Genomic DNA, 20,690 nt, shown 5'->3' on the forward strand with positions numbered 1-20,690 from the left:
ATACAGAGAGGTTCGCTCGAAGTTCGCTCGACGTGTTGCTCGAGTAGAACTCTTTCAGAAAGGTTCACTCGATTTGCGTTCGACCTCTCGCTCAAGCCAACAGAGCAAAAATCGTAGGTGTTCTGTTCTTGATTCTCTTGCACATTTTATCAAACACATTGCATGCATACAACACAACATACAATTCATCAAACACATTTCCTTACTACAAATTTATAAAACCAATTCACAAGAATTACAACAAAATACCAATTGATAAGAGACGTTGAGTAGAAAAGTAAATTGCTTCAATTAAATTTAGGGCTCAGAACCCCTTACTCTCACCGTAGGTGGAAGCTGAATAGAGGAGCAACGAGGAACGGCGGCACGGGAGCAACGATGAACGGCACTGAGACGCGAGAGAGAAGAGACGCGAGACGGCTTCACTGGTTCAGACAGACTCAGTGAGATGCAAGAGAGAAGGGAGAAGGAAGACCGAAGAAGGAAGAAGGGAGGTCCTGCGTTTTGGACCCCCTAGTGTGATCAAAACGACGACGTTTCATATTAAGTGGAACAATGTCGTTTAATTTAAAAACAAAAATCCAGCTGTAAAATGACGTCGTTTTACAGCTGGATTTTTGTTTTTAAAAAAAATCAGAGTTGGAGTCGACTCCGAATTCCCATGACTCCGATGGAGTTGGAGTCAGAGTCGGAATCGGAGCGGGTGTCAGACGGAATCAAAAAATTTAGAATTTTGCACAGTCCTAAGATATTATAAAAATAAATTTATAAATTCATAAATTAACGTAATTTAAATTTTTTATAAATGTAATCGATCTTACAATAAATAATATATTAGATACTTATAAAAAAAAAATAATATATTAGATGAAACACTTATGATGACTGAATTTATTTTATTTTATTGGTATATCAATCTTAAACCACCTACTTTTATTTCTAGAAAATTAATCAATATCCATTCATCTTATCATATTTTCTTGCCCACCTAAATCAATCATCAATGCTTAGCCATTGATTCGGCACCAACGTTCATCTTAATTTTTATCATATTCAACCACATCAAATTAGTTTTGATGTGTTACTTTTGAATATTGCAATCAATCAATTAATATAATAATTGATAGTGACTGAAAAATTCAAAAAAATAAAAAAACTTATAGTTATTTTGTCTTCACTCCTATAAATGAAAAATTAATAGTTCCAAGGATTTCTTTTGAACCGTTAGATAGAGTCTCACCCTGAAGAAGACAAATCCAAATGAAATGATGACAGATTAAATCACTTCTAAAATTTGGGCTTTTTGTTTTTTGAAATAATACAGCTGCACAATTACAGCACATTAAAAAAAAAAAAAAAACTGTTCTTTGAATTTCTCTCTACAATAAGCTCAAAAATATGATCTTTCACCAATCTCCGAGTACAAGATATACCGAAACATAATTGCACGAGTTCCCTGCTGCATGCACGCGGGGGGGCTATAGGCAATACTTACTACTTTGCAACATTAGCATGTAGTTTCAGTCAGCACCTTTTCCTGGATTGCCTTGTAGCACTGGAGACTGCAAAGAGGAAGCTTAGACTTGGAATCTCGATACTTGTATGGGTTAGTACAGGATGGTCCCGCACAGTTTTCGCGTGGCGGAGGATAACTGAAATTCCAGACCAGATAATTTTCAGTCCATCCATAAAGAAACCTTGATCTAATTTGAAATGCTGGGTTGTAAGGGTGGTGGTGTGAAATTATGAATTAGCATGTGTAAATTTCAGATGTATAATGGAGGAGGATAATACCTGCAAGGTTTGGAGTTGAATATGCTTGGGAGACCCATATCCTCGGAGAAGGTAACTACAGTTCCAGTAGGGCGCATTACCAATCTGACGGTGTTAGATGCAAGCGTCATAGCATTAGCAGCCTTCTCCTGTAGAAGTATAATGTAAACAAAATTAACAGAATAGCTTTGTTAGTCCCAAAGCTAGAGAGATAGAGTTCCTCTAACATTTTCCAGTACCTGTGCCAATTCTTCGTTGCGCTTCTTCAATTTATCTTCCCGCTTTTTCCGGCTAGACTCTTGACCAAGAATTTTCCTAATAGCCTCGGCCTAAAAAATACAATCCAAAATTAATTGTTTCGATTACCTTCTACATTAAATATTAATAAGGAAGAGAACATTGAGATACAGAGAAACAAAAGCCAACCTCAGATTCTCGAGCAGCCTTCTCGACCTGCATCCTTCGTCTCTGAGCAGCCTCGGCTTTCTTTAGTTGCTGCTCTAGTTCTGAAAGTTTCTCCTTTTGCTCTGGGATTAACAAAATCAAAACCACAATAAAGATGGAAATTTACAAAACAATAACCCTACTAGAGACTTCAAGAAGTTCAGGATATGAGAAAGCAAGTCAGACAAATGCTCACTTCGTGGTGGGGCAGGTGGCAATCCATTTGGAAACTCAATAAAGCTTGTACCAGGTACTGCATCTTTGCTTGACTGAAGGGCCCGTTGTCGTGTTGTGAGAGTCATTTCCCTCTTATTATCCCCTAAGGAATCAACAGACTCCTTCATTTGCTTCTTTTTCTTTCCTTCAAGTTCGCCATCCGACCCTGAATCCTCTTCAAAATCTGTTTCCTCAGATGCTCTATCCAATCTGGACCTCTTACCATCTTTTCCTGACCTTGATGACCCACCATTTTGCACATTAGATACCCCAGAAAGTTTCCGATGCTTCTTGCCTGATTCTTCATCATCTTCTTTGGACCCTTTGTTAAACTTTGAAGTTTTAAGCTTCTCCAGGTACCGAATCTCATCATCCTCATCATCATCAAATTCCCCGTCAAGTACACGCCTCTTGGGAACTCGCTTGCTCTTACGAACTGGTTCTAATTCTTCTGCTTGCTTATCAGATGTGGTCTTTCCAGACACCTTCCCCATCAAAGGCCCGTCCTTCCCAAGACTGAAACCACCTCTTGGGAAATCCTTCCACGGAATTCCTTGGAGGGGATAGTTATGATCTGAATTTCCCTGCAATAAAAACATTTTTTAAGAAATTGATTATGCTGGATTCTATATGTTACTTGAGCATAAGAGTAATTAATATGTTGATACACAAAATATGGTATAAAAGCTGTTTTTCCATACGAGGTTTAAAATTATGAATATTAAACTAAATAAATCCACATTAGTAAGCAGCAAAATTTTGTATAACACAAATACAAAATCTTGAATCCTGTCATGGAATGCTTTAAAAACCAATTAGTACCACATGAAAACTTCCTTTTTTATCTGAGTGCATCATGTAACCTTAATAAGATGATTCAATACATGGAAAGAGAAACTATACTATAAATGAGACAAGGCTCCCACTATTTGTTAACTCAAACTTGCAAGACACAACAATCATACCTGAAGATTCTGCTGCTGCCGCAGTCTTGCGGCATCTGAGGATCGAAAACTATTTGTAGAAGTCCCACCCCCTACTGCACTAGAAGTGGTGTTGGCTTGAATTGTGCGTGTCACACCACCAACCCTAAGTTTAACCATTTTAACCTTATTCTCATTTGTAGATCCATCTGTTACGACTCCTGCCTTCCCTGAACTCAGACTTTCACCATTCCTTCCACCAAATGTATCCACACTTCTCGACTCCGAATCAAACCCACCCTTCAACTTGCTAGTGCTTTTCCAGTTAGCAGGGGCAAGTACTCCTTCACTACTACGTCTGTTATTAAATCCACTTCGGCCAGGCTCATTATTGTAAAATGCATTGAATTCTCCACCTCTTTTATTCTTCTCATTGAAGTTTTCACTTTCAGCTCCGGCACCAGAAGGAACGCTGGACACACATTGATTGAGATTGAACTCTTTCCTCCTAGAATTAGTATCTCCACTGGCATTCTCATCACTAGAAAACTTGCTTGCATCGTCTGAAGGTGGTGTTGAGGACAAGGGTGAATTATCATGACATTCAGCCAGTGGCTGTGACTCAGGCCGGGGTCGGCGAGAAGTTTGAGTCCTTTTCTTCCTTACAGGATTGCCAATACCATTGAACCGAGTACTTCCAAACTCTTCCATGGAAGGAAACGCTGTTATTGCACACGTCTTGTGGCACCACTACTTTAAAGAGGATGGATGAAAAATAAAAATAATGACAATATCCAGCAACTTTGACAATGCTACAACATAGATATTAAAAGAAATAATATCAGAATTTATATTTAACAGTTCCTTACAAAGTCTCCACTGGATAAGAATGAGAAGGGAAGTGAGAGGATGTGACGCATTCAAAAAATTAGCTCCACGAGAATAATTACAAGGAAATCAGTAAGTCATACAAGCCGTATCCCAAAATGGGCAAAGAAAAAGGCAAAAAAGAGAGCTTTTAAAAAAGGGTGGACAATCACTAAAGCTAGGCAATGTGGACAAGAGAAAATCCAAAATTTCAAAAAAAAAAAAAAAAAAGCTTTCATATCTAACAGATCCAACTGTTGAGAAAGAAGAGGGGGGAAACATAACGGGAGTTGGAGTAGATACAACCATTCCAAAGAATAACAGATTGAAAAGCACGAGGATGCAGTGAAATCAAATCATGTGAGATTGCGCTAAACTGCCCCATAACAGGACAGAACAAATCCGGAAATAAAACAATTGAGGAACAAAAAAAGCCCATAAGTCAAAATTAACCTAAACTTTATTAACCCAGAAGAATTTTAAGAATTCCAGATGATACATATACAGCCTAATAAACCCGAACAACCAGAATCGTTGAATCAAAAGCAAACCCAAAATTATTTAACACATACCAAACCCTCGAACAAAACCCAGAAAAGATTATAACCCCCCACGCAAACATACACGCACAAGCATTCATCAATCACCATAAACAAGCAGAAACCCACCAAACAACACCTATCCAGAAACATGAGAACGCACTAAATAAACATTTTTTTAAAAAAAAAAGGCCACATAGAAGAGCATCACAGGATCCAGAGAAATTGAGAGAGATTTATGCACTACCTTCTTCGTCTTCGACCACAAAATGGAAAACCGCGACAGAGAAGAAACCCAAAGAAAAGAACAAAACCAGAAGAGAAACAAAACAACAGCGCGAAGAGATAGTAGTAGCCAGGGAGAGAGAGAGGGAGAGATACGAGAATTATTGTCAATATTATTCTATGAGGTTGGGTGTGAGAAAATATGGCGGTGTTTGGTATCGGCGAGGATAGAAAAGGAGGAGAGCGTTTTAGGGTAAGAGAAGTTTGGGTAAAGAATGATGATGGGAACAGGAGAGAGAGAAGAGGTAGAGGTAGAGGTAGAAGACTAATAAACTTCTTGTTCACCATTTTTTTGCTAATTCCACGCCCAAACCCAAAAACTCCCCCCTGTGTTTTTTTGTTTTTGGGTCGGCCTCACACACGCCCCAACTCGGCGATCCCACTCAGTAACCCGTCTCTCTATGTTACTCTCTCTCTAAAATCTTTCCCTTTCTCTCTCTATCTCTCCCTTTGGCTTTCCTTTCCTTTTTATTTTCCCTCCTCTTTCTACACGCACGGTTGTGCATATGCTGCAAGTTTGTGCGCAGGTTAAGGAGGGTGAGCACTCCCCAGCTAACGTTAGTTACTTTCCTCTGTTTATTTCCACGTGGCAGTATTTTAATAGGACGATACACTACTTTTAGTCTTTTACAATTTTGTTCAGGTCAATTTATAATTAAGAAATGTTATGAATTTGAATTTTCTAAAATTTTAATTCTATAAAAAATAGATAAATATAAAATAAATCTCACAGAATTTATAATTGTTCGAACAAATTTTACAAATAATATAAAATACTTAATAAATGTTATGAGACTTGCTTTATATTTATATATATATATATATATAAATCTTCTATTTTAGACCCTAGAGTTTGATTAAAAACTCTTAAGAACTTCTATCCCTTTAGGTTTTATCATTTTTCATCCATATAATATGTTACATCTCGAGTGACTTTATGCATAAGTAACAAAATACCTAAAATGTGACATGTAATGGACATGGTTAGAATGATTTGAGATGAAAAATAATAGTCTTCATTATAATTATGTAATAATCGAAGATATTTTATCACTACATTTTGAATAATTATCAAATAACTTAGATATGATGTTTTGATTAATATTTCTCAAGTCATTTACTCATTTTATTTTTTTATGTTGGGGAACCTCTCAAAGACAAGGCCTTTCGGACCCATTCCTGCAAAATAAATTCTAGTCCCGTACACCGCATCCTAAAAAATTTTCCTACATGAAACTGGTTAAATCGCTAATTTTTCACTAGGTGTGTAACTCCAAAGAATTGTTTGCACCTATGAGATGTTGAACCTTGGATCTTAAAGTGAGTAATACTCCAAAACCAAGACCTTCACCACTTGGGTCAACCCCTTGGAGTTTACTCATTTATAATCTCAAGAGAAATGCTTCAAGTATAAAAAAAAAATTTTATAAAAATAAACTCACAAATTAATATGGCTTGACATGATACATTAAATTATAAAGTTACTTTTATTATAAAGTAGATCTAATATATCACATAAAGTTAAGTCAGTTTCTAATTTTAGTTTTATAAAATCTCTTTGAACTGTTGCTCCAACCTTTCTAGGACTTGTACCAAAATATAGTTTAACATACTAGGATGATTAAATATACATTTTTTTAAGATCAAACAACAACTAAAAAATCATGTTTTTCCAACTTCAACTGTTCAACCTGAAATCCTTCGTGATGGAATCCGTACAAATCAAACCAATGGCCTCAATAGTCGATACCATCACTTCAAGGTGAACAAGAACATAATGAAAATTGATCGATCTGGTGATAATGAACGTTGGAGGTGGAGGGACAATGCACAGACAAATCTTTCTCAAATTAATTTAATAATAAAATCAAACGACATGAGACGGTTTTATGATTTTAGAAACTATCAACTTCAAACTCAAAATTTATAACGATAGAAACAGGGGAAAAAAGACAAGATTAATAAAATATAAAGCCAAGAGGATGAAGCAAGCTACAAAGGCATATTTACAAAATTTATCCACGAGGAGAACCACGGCCTACGGGGAAAACGAACAGTGGTTCTCCACAAAGGATGACAAAAGCACCTGTTCCCACCATCCCAACCAATCACAGTTACAAGCATATGGCATATATAATAAGCTCCATATTTCTTTCCCCCTCCAACTTTACAAGGAATGAAGACTTCCGGGTTAACTTAACGTTAAAAAGTCCTCATCTTCCTTCATGAAGATCTTCAGAGAAAACTGCTGTCCTTGAGATGTTTTCATTCTCAAAAGCACTGAAGCCAGAGTAAGGACCGGAAGAGAACATTGAAGATGTCCCATCAGACTCAAATGTTGTAGGTGACCTTAGGTTTGGCCGGTTGTTGGAAGTCGTTAACGTGGAATCTTGATGTTCTGTGACCCGCTGCACCATTTTAAGTGACTGTACCACTTCACCCATTGTAGGCCGTTGGCTTGCCTCGGGAGCAACACAAGCTGCCGCAATTGTGCAAACCCGTATAAAATCGTCCTTTGGGTATTTTCCCCCAAGCCTCGAATCAGCAAGCTCTTCCAGCCTATCCTTGTCTCTCAGAATTGGTCTGGCCTGAAAGCAATACAACTAAGTTGTCTTACCCTCTGTCCAGATTAATAATTCTATAACACATAATTACTGATCTGATCATCATAAAAGGCCAAAATGCAAAACCTACGGCACCACGAACAATGATTATTGAAAGACGAATGAGAAGAAAAAGGGATAAATCTGAAAATAAGACTAACCCAACTGACAAGATTTTCCTGTCCAGATGGCTGTGACATATCCACTGGTTTCCTTCCTGTCAGCAATTCAAGTAGTACAACCCCATAGCTGTAGACATCACTTTTAACAAGTAAATGTCCAGTCATGGCATACTCGGGAGCTACATACCTGTAAATTAATTTCATTCCATCTTAACACTGATTTTCAATTACAGAAACAATAAAACTAATGATAGGAGAGAATGAGACCAACCCAAATGTGCCCATCACTCGTGTGGAGAGGTAATTTGCTCTGCCTTCAGGAGCCTGTTTAGCAAGGCCAAAATCAGCGACTTTAGCATGAAAGTTGTTCTCAAGCAATATATTGGATGCCTTGAAATCCCTGTGGATAACACAAGGCTGTGAGTCCTCGTGCAGGTATGCAAGTCCTCTTGCAGCATCAAGTGCAATCTTCATTCTAGTGTCCCAATCCAAAGGACAATTTACTCCCAGGGGACCTGAGGCAGATAGAGTTATTGTCAATTGTGTATGAGATCTACCTTACACATGGAAAGACTTCTTTCTTTTTGAGTTTCTACTCAAAGAAACTCCAGTAAAAAGAGAAACATCAAACTCAAGATTCTAGTAGAACGTGACTCAAGAAAACAGATTACCATGGAGCCACGCCTCCAAGCTTCCATTTGGAATGAGCTCATAGCAAAGTAGGTTTTGGGAAGAGTCACGACTGCTGCAGTAACCCACAAGTTTCACAAGATTACGGTGATGCAGCCTACTAAGCATCTCAACCTCTACCAGAAACTCTTTATCCCCTTGTTGCCCTCCACCAGTAAGCCTCTTAATTGCTACAGCTGTACCATCACTTAAAACACCCTTGAAAACTCTACCAAATCCGCCTTCTCCAAGTACAGATTCAAAGTTGCTTGTAGCTTCTTTAAGTTCTTCATATGCCAGAAACCGAGTGCTGGTTGGGTGGGGAAGGGATCCTACTGCAGGAACTGCGCCCACAGTCCTCGGCTTTTCTGAGGGAGCTGAAAAGAAAACCATCGATTGAAAAAGAAGAGTTAAACTAAAGGTTTCATGAAAAGCAAGACCCATAACAGCCATGCAATATCTTTTTTTGATAGTTAAACAAGAAATTTTATTGACTGCAACAGGCACAAGCCCATGTACACCGGGTCGTATACAAGAGAAACACCCAAGCATTGGTTAGCAATTGATGCAAGAAAGTCATGAATACTCAATCCATTGAGAACAGCCGTGCAATATCAGCCAAAGTCTTTTTCTTCAGCAATATAGTTGTTTTAATGAGATGTCCAGTGTTGTTACATTCCATAAAGTCATCTACGCTAATCATATCTTAAACACAGCAAATTGAAATATGCTCCTAAAGCTACACTTCAAACACAACAAGGTATTAACATATTCACAACGTGGGGAAAAACTTAACTGGAAGGCTACCTTTGGCAAACCAAGATATACTTCAACCTTTTTTAGTTAGGTGTAGTTAATGTATATTCCCTGTGTACTTGGATATTGCCTTTTTGACCATTATAGAAAATTCTAGAAGTAAATGCTAGAAAAACATAAGGAGCAACCATCCAATAATACAGTGTACTAAAAAAGAAAGCTGACTTTCTATATTGTCCTTGCACTGCCTTTGAAGCGCTGATTGTTTCTTTCTCACCATATGCACCACATTAATAAAATCAAGATTATTCTTCAGAAGATCCTACTGTGATCACTCTCTCAAATCTTCCTTTCCACCATACTTGTATTAAAGCCGAGCATAATGCCAAAAATAGGCCTTAAATCTCTCACCCAGCAAATATTTTTTCAATCCCAAATAAAGTTTAAGAACAATTCAAATCCTAACTAAAATAACAGGCCTATATAAAATAATGATAAATGGTAAGCAATTGTGGAAGCTCGGTTATATTTTAATAATACTGTACAGACGTAGTAGTTAACAATTATTGAGGACAAAATTATTTTCAATCATACCTACACCACTGCAAACTTTAAAGGCATTACCAAAAGCTGATGCATAATGGTTTCCACCACTAGCAAGTTATTAGAGGGTTTTCATAGAGATTATTAACAAGAAGCAAAAATGACAGTGAGAGACATGAACTCAGAATTTGGGATAAATACCAGTTTCTATGAGAGATTCTTTGGCCTTCCCTCGGTGGAACGTGCAACAACAAAGTATAAGCACAGATATTATGCCAATGAACAGCACACAAGCACTGATGCCAAGTATAACAATTAAATTTGAATGTCTGTTTCTGTTTGAACCACCGGGTGATGTAGCAGTTGGTGACTGATATGGTGGAGATTCCACAGGTGGAGTAACAATAGGAGCTGTATATCAGATGCATGGCCATGTCAGTGTTCAGAGAACAAAGTAAACTTCCATAGAACAATCATCGACATAATATTGGAGCCAAATAAGGTATTGTAATACACCATATTAAATATGGGAGGTGGTTAATGGGATCTCACATTGCCTAGGAGGGAAACGTCTTGTGGTTTATGAAAATTCTAAGGGTCTCTAATTTGAGCAGCCAGTTGTAATTTTTGAAAAGGAAAATATTAACGAAAGGCATATTAAACATGATGTGTATGTGTGAATTATGTTGTATGAAAGAAGAAATAATTGTTCTTTAAAAATCAGCAAGTATTCCAAGTTTGATTTTAAAAGAAGTGGAACGATGAGTCATAATCAAGATAAAATCCTATTTTTTAAGAAGTTCAACTAGTCAACCAGGCAGCAGCAACTTGTTATGAAAAAAATGTTTTTCTTTAATCTAGTTGTAAGATCAATATAGAAAATTATTGCAGAGCCAAAATTCTTGAGTAACAGAAACCATTAGCATCTTATAAATCCAATAGACACCCTGCCTGATTACCTGGTGAAGGCGGAGGAGGCTGAAACCAGGTGAAATTGAGAAGCTCATAATCACCAACTAATGTAGGGTCTAGATGAACCTTGTGCATGGCAAGGGAAGAGTTTATTGCAGATGCCTCACTGGCAGAGAAACTGAATCCAGTACGTGGAATTATATCCATTGAAATATTTAACCTTGATAAGCTGAGTATGTAAAAGTTGATCAGCTCAATCTGGGAAACATTCAAATGAAGTTGGAAAGCTAATTCATCTAGAAAAGGCTTCCAGTTAGGGTTTTGAGAGACATTTAAAAGGAGAAGGTCTAGCTTTATCGGATACACACAGTCACACCCTTGAGTCCCTCGCTTCAATACCATGTCTTGTGCACAACAATCTGGCAAAATGAAAATTTATCGTGCACATTAATATAAATGAGGTAACCACACATTTGATAAAAACAAAATAAGGAAACTTCGTATGAGTCAATTACGAAACTTATAGTAAAATTAAAAAGAAAAAAATTGTTCAAGGATCAATCTTTCCATGGGTTGCCTACAAATTTACTTATAAAAAAAAAAAAAAGAGTTGCCTACAAATTTAAAATAATCAATAAAGAGGAGGGAGTAAGAAAATTACAAAACAGTTTAGTCCAAATAAAACTAACCAGAGATATAAGGAGATAGAGGTGGCTGAGCTAAACTGGACAGAGGTGCACCAGTATCGGGCTCTGTTGGGGCAATATTCTTCAAACTAGCAATAGGTAGTGCTAATGCATTCCTCTTCATCAATGGTTTTGACAGACGTGAACTAGTAGAGTGGTGACTGGAAGTTACCAGTGGGCCATAAAAAGGAGAATGCGCCGGTGATAGTGCAATTTTTGGTGCACCACGTGGAGAAAAATGCTTGCGTTGGGGTTTATGGAACAGAGGAAGATCAGCTGGTAGAGGCAGATCAGGAATAGCAGGTGCAGACCAAGATCCACTAGTTGGAGATACTGAAGAGGCTTCAAGATTATTGGATACATCAGCATCTGTGATGCATATCACATAAAATAATACAATCAACGGTTTGAGCAAGAAACATCGAAGCTTTTCCAGTACTCCTGCAATATTTGTTCAGTATAAATACTCAATCTACTGAAAAGAAGAAACCATTGCAGCTATCAAAATAACATGAGCTTTCTATTTGATACATGTCAACAATTCAAGAACCCAGCAGGTATGCAATACATCAATTTTATTTTGAATCGGTGAAACAGTTTGCTCCCATAAATATAAAAACAACACACCACAGAATAATAAACAAAGTCCAACATTGTGTACACTTTGCTCCATTTGGTAGCTGACAGAATGCAGGAACCCAAAAGAAAGCAAAACACTATATATTGGATTCTTCACAATATGGCAAATCTAATTCAACTATTGGCTGAGAAACTATTTCCTAACAACAATATGGCAAGAGATGACTCGTTTAAATTTCTATCTTCTTATCTATTTCTAGCTTGCCTACATAGCTAAGCAGAAAGAATTGCACAACTAGAAATCAGTTTCAGTATAAATCATAACTCAGCAAGCCACAACACTAACAACCATTGCTCAACGAATTCAAAATTCCTGTCAATATACCAAGCAAAGTGCTCTTGATTTCCAATGAAAATATAATAAAATTGAATAAGTTTCAAGTGCCAATTTTCCCACTTTTCGTAGTGTTTGCTCCCTCAACAAGAATTCAACTAAGCCAAAACAGTGCCTCACCACCGACAATAGATGTTTGTACTTTCCTGTTGCGATTAGCATATAATGAACTCACATAACAAAAGGCACTTTTTAGTAGCGAATACACGCTAAGAAAACAAAAATGAGAATCTTAAAAAAATGGTACCTAATCCTAGCATTTGGCTCGACTAGGGCCCATTTGGATACAAAGGATCTCACCTCATCTCATCTAATTTCTAATAATCTCACTACTATTCACAAATCATCTCAACTCATCTCATCTTAAGAGTTTAACAATTTAAGACTATCCAATTTAAGAGTTTAACAATTCCACAAGACTAACAAAAGTGCGCAAGAGATGCAAAAACTAAATTCCCTTTGCTTTTTTTCTCGGTTTTGCCAAGCAGGCATACGATTCAATATGTAACATGTTCTTTACTTTTTTCCCGACTCTTCTTTATTTTTCCACATTTTATCAGCAACCAAACGGAGCACTAAGAAATGGTCAAATGGAATTGAAATCAAACCACAAGCGAATGAAAATTACCGTTGGCGGTAAAAACCACGACAACCGACATCATCGACGCCGTTGATTACCACTTAGCGCTTCGGATCTGTTACAGTGAGACTCGATGAAAGCAACGGCGAGATCACTCTACAAAATGAGCATAACACACACACCTGGACTCCAAACCAACACTAGGAGCTGAAACAACCTCTAGCCCCAAACGAAGGAGGATCCAACGGCAGATATATCGTGAAAATCCGAACTCGGGGCGGTGGACTCGGAGTCGAACATGCCATTACTGAGGGCAATTGGAGAGGCTAATTTCGAAAGCTGGAGCCCGTCAAGAGAGAGAGAGAGGCGGGGGGAGAGGGGGTTTCTGTGACTGTTGGTGGAGATGTCGTTAGGTTCAATCTGTTTCTGTGCTCGAGAAGCCTTTTTTTCGCCTTTTTTGTGAGTTTTTTTTTTCAGGAAATAGTTTTTTGTTTCGATGTGTGGGGAACTGCAGGGAAGCGCACGGGCTTTTATTACGTCTAACGTGCGCCGTTAACGGAAAAAAAACAGCATAACGGTAAAAAAAAGAGATGTTCCTTTCAGTTATGCGCGCAGGAGTGGAGATACTCGGCGATGCTGGTGCATGCTTCTACTATGATGATTGATTATTTGGGTTATTTTTGTTAATACTAGGTATTAGGACTGTTCATCCGACCCGACCTGGTCCGAATTTTGTTGTTTCCGACCCGACCCAAATTTTATTACTCTTCCGTTACCCGATTACCCCGATTTGGCCAGTACCCGATTACTCGACCCGAACATGATTTTTAAAATATCCGATTACTCAATTTTTTTTTTAATGTTAATTTTAATTCTAGAAAAATAGATATGCTAGTCTCTTATAGGACTTGAGTCCAAAAATTTACAAAAAATCTGTTTATAAATATCCTAATTTAAGTACCAATTGTAAAAATCTCTTGAACTTGCTTGATTTTCTTTTGTTGCACTGCATTATTTGCTTCAGCAATTGCTGCTGCATGTGGAGGAGGTTGCATCAATAAAGGAATTTGCTTCATATATATATATATATATATAGATCATGATCATAATAACTAGTAGAACTTGTCAAAACAATAAACAATTGATTTATGCCAAAATAAATTGTCTAATCCGTGAGAGTCATGAGAGTGATGCCAAGTACTCTAGTTGATATTTTTTTAATTAAAGATAAATTTCAAGAGTAACTTGGGCAAGGGACAAAACAAGAATATTCTTACCGGTTTAAAATAGTAAAAATATTTCAAGTAATCTTCAATCAACTTCATTTAAAATATTCGTCAAAGTTATCTCTACATGAAAAAAAAAATTATGTTAAACATATAATTAATTGAAAAGGCTATATGAAAATAATTTTCAAATGTGAATCTTACCGATTTCTAACTTGTAGTTTTCAGTATCTTCCATTACATCTTGGGAGTCATAATTAATGGATTGAGTCATTAACCAGTTTTGTGTGCAGATAAGAGATTCAACTGTTATTGGGGCCAATGAGCTACAAAATGAATCTAAGACACGACCACCAACGCTAAATGCCGACTCAGAAGCAACAGTAGATATGGGAATAGCTAACACATCTCGAGCCATATTAGCAAGGATTAGATATCTGATTGAGTTCACCTTCCACCATAGTAGAATATCAAAGTCGGGTGTCGATCTTTCAACACTTTCCATGAAATATTTATCCAATTCTGATTTAGACTCTACCACAACCTTCGATGCTTGATGTTGTTCAAACATACTTAATATATCATCCACTTTATCATAAGAAGTGTTGCTTTGGATCTCACCAATACTTGATTGGCCCCTACTTAAACATACACTAGATTTTGAATATTGCTTATACATCCGCTCAATCATCCTCCTTAACCAATTAACAAGTTCAGACGCTCGCTCATTCCCAAGAAAATTTCTAAAACAAAATTCCAAAACTTCCAACTTGAAGCGCAGATCAAGCATAGATGCAATAAACAATATTTTGTTCAATTTCTCAAAATCCCCCCAATATTTGTCATATTTCAACAACATCCTCTCTGGCATGGTTTTCAGCATATTACTCTCACTCATAGAAAATTTGCTCAAATAATTATAGATTGTAAATATTTCTCTAATGAACAAATTTGAAGTTGCATAAACTGAGCCTGAAACCCTCAAAGTTGTATCATAAAAAAGCTTCAAAAATTGTACAAAAACCTTGATGGTTTCCCAATCATGTAAAGTTAGTATTCATTGTCCAACCTCACGTAAATATGGGCTAAACTCGTCGTCTTCATCTTGCATCACCTCAAATGCTGCATAATATTTGAGAGCCGCACTCAACATTAGATATGTTGAGTTCCACCTAGTTGAAACATCAAGACAAAGAAGCCCACTACCCAAAATATTTTGTTTCTCTGCGCACGACTTGAACTTATTAAGTCTTGCAGGGGAAGACTTCACATATTTAATTGTATTTCGAATATTGACAATTGATTTATCAACTTCTTTCAATCCATTATGGACAATGAAATTCAAAATATGTGCACAACATCTTATATGCATAAGCTCATTATCTAATACCATACAATCCCTAAGTTTGGCAATTTTTCTCAAATAATCGATGGCTGTAGTATTAGAGGATGCATTGTCTAATGTGATTGTAAATATCTTCTTTATGCCCCATCCAAGTACAGATGACTCAATCTCTTTTCTTATTGTTATTCCTTTATGATCAATGACTTCTTAAAATCTATAATCCTCTTATACAAAATCCAATTATCATCAATAAAATGGGTTGTTATGCACATATAGTTAAGATTTTGAATTGATGTCCACGTGTCAGAAGTAATGCAATTCTTATAATCAGATGCAAGGAACATGTTCTTCAACTTATCTTTTTCTAACATGTACATCTTCATACAATATCACATAACAGTAATGTGAGAGGGGATTGGAAATCTAGGCTCATCTACGGCCATAAAGTCTTTAAAACCTTGTTTTTCTACAAATCTAAACGGTAGCCCGTCCATGATTATCATTTTAGCTACCGCCGATCTTATTTTCTGTTCATTGTACTTAGCAAGTCCAACACTAGGATTGATAGTTGTACCATCCACCCCCATCTTCCTAGTCCCGGTCATTTTTTATTGGGGGTTATCCCTTCCAACTCCACTAGCATTAAAGGATGAAGTACCTTGTTTTTTAGGATGACATAATAAAATTTTACCACAATAATTGCATGAGGCTTTGGGCTCATTTGGATCCTCGACATCCTCAATTCTCGTAAAGTGTTGCCATACATTTGATCTGCCTCGTTTTCTTGTGATGGGAAGGCAAACTTGAGGACTAGTTGTTGGGAGAGAGCTATCCAAAGTTGGAGGTAGAGTGCTATCCAAACGAATCACATTGGGCATTGATTCAGACCCAGATGAAGGCATAGCACCACTATGTTCCATAAGGTTCAACTGCAATTTGAGATAAATTATGTTACAGCCTGTAAACATAATTATGGAAAGAAAGAGGGAGGAAGAAAGACGGGAAAAAAGAAAAAGAAAAAGTGGGACCAACTATGTCAGTCGGTTGCACCACGGTTGCAAATGACGGTTGTACATAGCAAAGTTGTAAAAAGAATGTCCCAATTTAATTTCTATTGTAAAATGTTAAACTGATGTGAGAGATTCACTAATATTTATCACACTCGACATATTTAATAAGGTGATTTTCAAACGGGATGCCCAGGCCATCATTAATGCAGTCAATGATGAGAATGAAGATCTCTCATGAATGCAATATGCTTGATTTAATTTAATTCGGTTCTTTATGTTCGTGTAGTTTTTAGGGCAGTTTGATGACTTTATCTAGTGTTTACTACTTCCATAAACTATTGATTTCTTTCAATACAAGACACTGACAAATTTATAAAGATTTTTAAATCTGAAGTGGAAATAAGAACCCAAATACATGATTTTGAGCCATGCTCAAGAATAATCTAAGATCATTACATTATCTATCATTCATGTATATGTTGCTAACTATTGTATGAATCTCTTAACCTCGAGCACAACAATTCTAGATGTTCAAGGAGTGGTATGCTTGTTAGTTTATTTTGATACTCTACATAAAATGTCAATGTTTCATTTTACATTCCAGACCAGAGAAGGAAAAATACTGCTTTTCAGACTAGAGAACACAGTACAGTACAGCCATGGGAGTAACATTTGTATTGTCCTCAACATTTAATGAACAGTTAAGGACCAATTTCATTTCTCAAAAACCAACACTCCCAAATGGGTCCAACAAAACTAAACTCTCAATAAGCATTTGCATTTTGACTCTGAGGTGTCGATTAGGCACTCTGAACAGTTTGAGGAAATAAGTGAAATACTCAAAAACCAGCCACACCGTGAACAAAATCCCAAACAAATCGATCAAAAAACAAGAGATAAGGAAATCTAAAAACTCAAACAAGTAGACAAAAAAAATGAAAACCAATCCTGGAATAAACACCCACAGAAACCAAAAACACCCACAGGCCATAGTAACCTTACCTTCAATGGTTGTAGAGTGACTGAGTGCAAGCTGCGAGTTGCAAGAGAGAGTGAGTTGCGAGAGAAAGCAGGAGTTGAGAGAGAGAGAGAGAGTGAGAGAGTGAGAGTAGGAGAGCTTCAAAGTTGTGAGAGACGGGCAGAGGTTTTGACGTGAGAGAGAGTTTTGAGTTTTTAAAACGAGTAATGGGTAATACCCGGAAAAAGAATGAAACGAGTCGGCTAACTCCAGTACAGATGTTATGCGCAAACAAGTCGGGTTTTCGGGTCGGGTTCATGGGCTTTTTGTTCAGGCCTACTAGGTATAGATATTACGATCCCGTTTAGATTTAGAAAGTATTGTATCTCATTTTATTATTATAAATTTTTTAAATTTTCATACAAAATATAATAAAACAATTCAACTTTTCTAAATCTCAATTCAATTTTTTCAAATCTAAAAACAATAATATTCTAACAATATTTTTTCCAACTTTTATCTTTCATCTAAAATCATCTCATCTCATCTCTGAATCCAAACCAGCCCTAAAAGGTGATGCTACACCCACAAAGAATCTCACCGAACGACAAGACTTTTTTTTTTTTTTGCCTTTTTTAAACATTTTTTTTAAACACTTTAAACATTTTAAAAAATAAAAAAAAATCATAAACTCATTAAAAAACACTTCTAACTATTAAGTAAAAAAATAGAATCAATTGATGGCTTTTTTCCATAGATTTTATAGGTGGGAGTAGTGTTTTCCAATTATAAATAGACAAATTTTATACAATTTCTTTATAAAAAGTGAATCTCACTAAAAAAAATATTTTTGTAATACTTTTTTAATGTGAGATCCACCTTTTTACAAGACATGCACGAAATTTGTACAAATCATTTCTTTTTTTGTTAAGAATAACAATAAGCATATAATGTTTTTGCAACTCATCTTTAAACAATCAATAAAATCATATCACTCTATTAAAAACAAATTTTAATATTACAAATCTACTATACATTTCATGCAGAGTTATAATTTAGTTGTAAAATAGTTATAAAATTATCATCTTCCTTTCGTTAAAAGGTTATTTTTTTCATTTTAATTATTTCCTTCAATTATTCATTAGTAGCAATTTAAATAATGGAGTATTAGCTTGGATTATATTTCACATTCCATATTTTGGATGATATATACGAATAATAATTCTACTCATTATTCATATACCACACACATATTTTTTTTTCTCTTAAAAAATATGTGGTGTATAGATGATGAGTAGAAGAACTCAATTAGAATTAAAAATAAAAATAAAACAACAGTGGTGTTTTATGTAGGCAATTGGATAGAAGAATTCATATACTAGAATAGTGGAATAGGTTAAGTTTTTAAAAGATTAAGATTGTTTTAAAATTAAGTCGGGAGGTCACGGCGGTGGTTGTGCTGGTATCCCCAGAAGTTTAGATTCCATGAATGAGTCCTAAGAGCTATGCCGTGGAGTGGTTCCACCGTTATAAAAGTAATAATAAAAAAATTAAAATTTATTTTCGGGCCGTAAAACCTAAATCAAAAGATACTAGATTTATAATGAAATATAATAATATTATAGAATTCATTTTTTGTGTCTATCTCTTACACTCTAAACTCTATAATTCAAACATAAATCTTAGGAACTATTTAACCAAATTTCAATACAAGTAAACATAGTTAGATAAATAGGGATATAATAGAAAATAGTGACACATAAAAATGTTTGGTTGGCAAATAGCATATAGAAAATATAATATTATGAGTGCATACTCTAATCATATATTCCATACATATGTGCCTCTATTTGGATATTAAAAATAAAAAACGTTACTCTGCTAACATTTTCAATAGAAAAAGAAAATATTTGCAAATATAAGATGGTCATACCTCAATTCTCAGTTAGGGTTAGACTATTCAGTACTGTTATAACCAAACCAAGATATATAATTAAATATATATATATATATATATATATATATATCACAACAACATCTAATTAAGCAATAACGTCCCAAGTCCACACCGGCGGCCACAACATCGATGTTAGACATCATGAAGTACTGAAGCTTTAATTAGTTATGAAACCTAACTTTTACGCAAAGATGTTTTAGAAATTAAGATGGGGAGTGCATGAAGGAAGGAGGACGTGGCTGGAGGCGTGACCATGAACCTTGGAGGCAGGCAGTATCACTATCATTTGATTTTGAAGGGTCGTCGAAATCCAATAGCACCCCCAGGCCTTGACTAAAGTCTTAAAAGTGATTAATATTGCAATAGTAATACACAGCTTCAATATGTAACGCCAACCACTAATGTGGATAATGGACTGTTTGTCAATAATAAATTCTGGCTAAGCTATGTCCCACGTGACCATGATAGATAGAACCAACACCTTTTTTTTATCTTTTTGGTTTGGGAGGGGGGTGCTTACAGGGGTGGCCAAAGGGAGCTCGTCCCCTGCTACCCAGCCCCTATTCGCCCCATCCCGCATGGAAAACCTCTAGCGGGGGTGGGGGGCGGGCTAATCCTAGCAGGGCCCCGCCCCACACCCCGTTCTGCATCCCTCTCATATTTAGTATAAAAAATATATATTTTTACTATTTATATAAATATATTGTATATAGAAATATATAATTTGTTAAAAACCTTCAGTTGAATTCAAGTTAATGGATTGTAGTAAGTCTCACATTGCTTACGTATAACTATTGTATTGTATTGGTCTCCTATATAAAAATTGACCTAAAAGGTCAAGATAATCCAAAATACAACTCTAATTAGTTTATATTTTTTAATGTATAAATTTAAATTATATTATGATTTGGATCTAAAAGAAATTTTAGATAAAAAAAAAAAATTTATAGACCCAATAGGTCATTAGGTTGAGCGGGGTGCGGTTTCAACCCCACCGGGCGGGGAGAGGGTGCCCCGCATCACTAGGTGCTTAATAGGAATCTAGGTAGCTAGGCAACAATTCAAATTCATCTATTATTGGTATATTTCTACATGCTTTTTGTTTTTAAAATTCAAATAATATTTAGGGTAATATTCTAATTAAGTGGAATTATTTAAAGTGGTTTAAGTTTTAGAATGGGTAAGAGATGGATACATGAAATTTGCTCTATATATTATTATTATTATTATTATTTAGATGATATCAAACATTGTACACTATTTATAACAAATTCAAACTCGCTTTATATATATATATTAAATT

At 35.9% G+C, this 20,690-nt stretch overlaps 2 protein-coding genes across 4 annotated transcripts; both read right to left on the bottom strand.

The window, feature by feature from the left end:
* Positions 1-1,261: 1,261 nt before the first annotated feature.
* Positions 1,262-5,507, bottom strand: LOC109007207. 2 transcript variants are annotated; one of them, XM_035682889.1, is made up of 7 exons: positions 5,010-5,507; positions 3,399-4,109; positions 2,414-3,017; positions 2,200-2,300; positions 2,013-2,102; positions 1,795-1,922; positions 1,262-1,652 (listed from the first exon to the last, which is right to left on the bottom strand). In XM_035682889.1, exons 2-7 carry the CDS (start codon positions 4,065-4,067, stop codon positions 1,508-1,510), a joined length of 1,737 nt encoding a protein of 578 aa, XP_035538782.1. In that variant the 5' UTR covers positions 4,068-4,109; positions 5,010-5,507; the 3' UTR covers positions 1,262-1,507. The 2 variants fall into 2 exon arrangements, with proteins under 2 accessions (XP_035538782.1, XP_018842327.2); XM_018986782.2 differs by having other exon boundaries at positions 3,399-4,168.
* A 1,477-nt stretch (positions 5,508-6,984) lies between these two features.
* LOC109007206 (proline-rich receptor-like protein kinase PERK3) lies at positions 6,985-13,393 on the bottom strand. 2 transcript variants are annotated; one of them, XM_018986780.2, is made up of 8 exons: positions 12,940-13,393; positions 11,342-11,779; positions 10,700-11,071; positions 9,942-10,151; positions 8,444-8,818; positions 8,044-8,287; positions 7,812-7,959; positions 6,985-7,635 (listed from the first exon to the last, which is right to left on the bottom strand). In XM_018986780.2, exons 1-8 carry the CDS (start codon positions 12,971-12,973, stop codon positions 7,261-7,263), a joined length of 2,196 nt encoding a protein of 731 aa, XP_018842325.2. In that variant the 5' UTR covers positions 12,974-13,393; the 3' UTR covers positions 6,985-7,260. The 2 variants fall into 2 exon arrangements, with proteins under 2 accessions (XP_018842325.2, XP_018842326.2); XM_018986781.2 differs by having other exon boundaries at positions 11,342-11,707; positions 12,940-13,375.
* Positions 13,394-20,690: the final 7,297 nt, after the last annotated feature.

This window comes from Juglans regia, chromosome 11 (genome assembly GCF_001411555.2).
Source record: "Juglans regia cultivar Chandler chromosome 11, Walnut 2.0, whole genome shotgun sequence".
Taxonomy (NCBI): domain Eukaryota; kingdom Viridiplantae; phylum Streptophyta; class Magnoliopsida; order Fagales; family Juglandaceae; genus Juglans; species Juglans regia.

What these genes read in the sequence shown, in the direction of transcription:
- LOC109007206 (XM_018986780.2), bottom strand. Translation starts at nt 12,973, where the DNA reads ATGATGTCGGTTGTCGTGGTTTTTACCGCCAACG. An exon ending in CGAGTGATGGGCACATTTGG is followed by an intron (nt 7,960 to 8,043) that starts GTTGGTCTCATT and finishes ATTAATTTACAG; the next exon opens with GTATGTAGCTCCCGAGTATG. An exon ending in AGGAAAATCTTGTCAGTTGG is followed by an intron (nt 7,636 to 7,811) that starts GTTAGTCTTATT and finishes TATTGCTTTCAG; the next exon opens with GCCAGACCAATTCTGAGAGA.
- LOC109007207 (XM_035682889.1), bottom strand. Translation starts at nt 4,067, where the DNA reads ATGGAAGAGTTTGGAAGTACTCGGTTCAATGGTATTGGCAATCCTGTA. An exon ending in GGCAGCAGCAGAATCTTCAG is followed by an intron (nt 3,018 to 3,398) that starts GTATGATTGTTG and finishes TTTTTATTGCAG; the next exon opens with GGAAATTCAGATCATAACTA. An exon ending in TTCAACTCCAAACCTTGCAG is followed by an intron (nt 1,653 to 1,794) that starts GTATTATCCTCC and finishes CTGGAATTTCAG; the next exon opens with TTATCCTCCGCCACGCGAAA.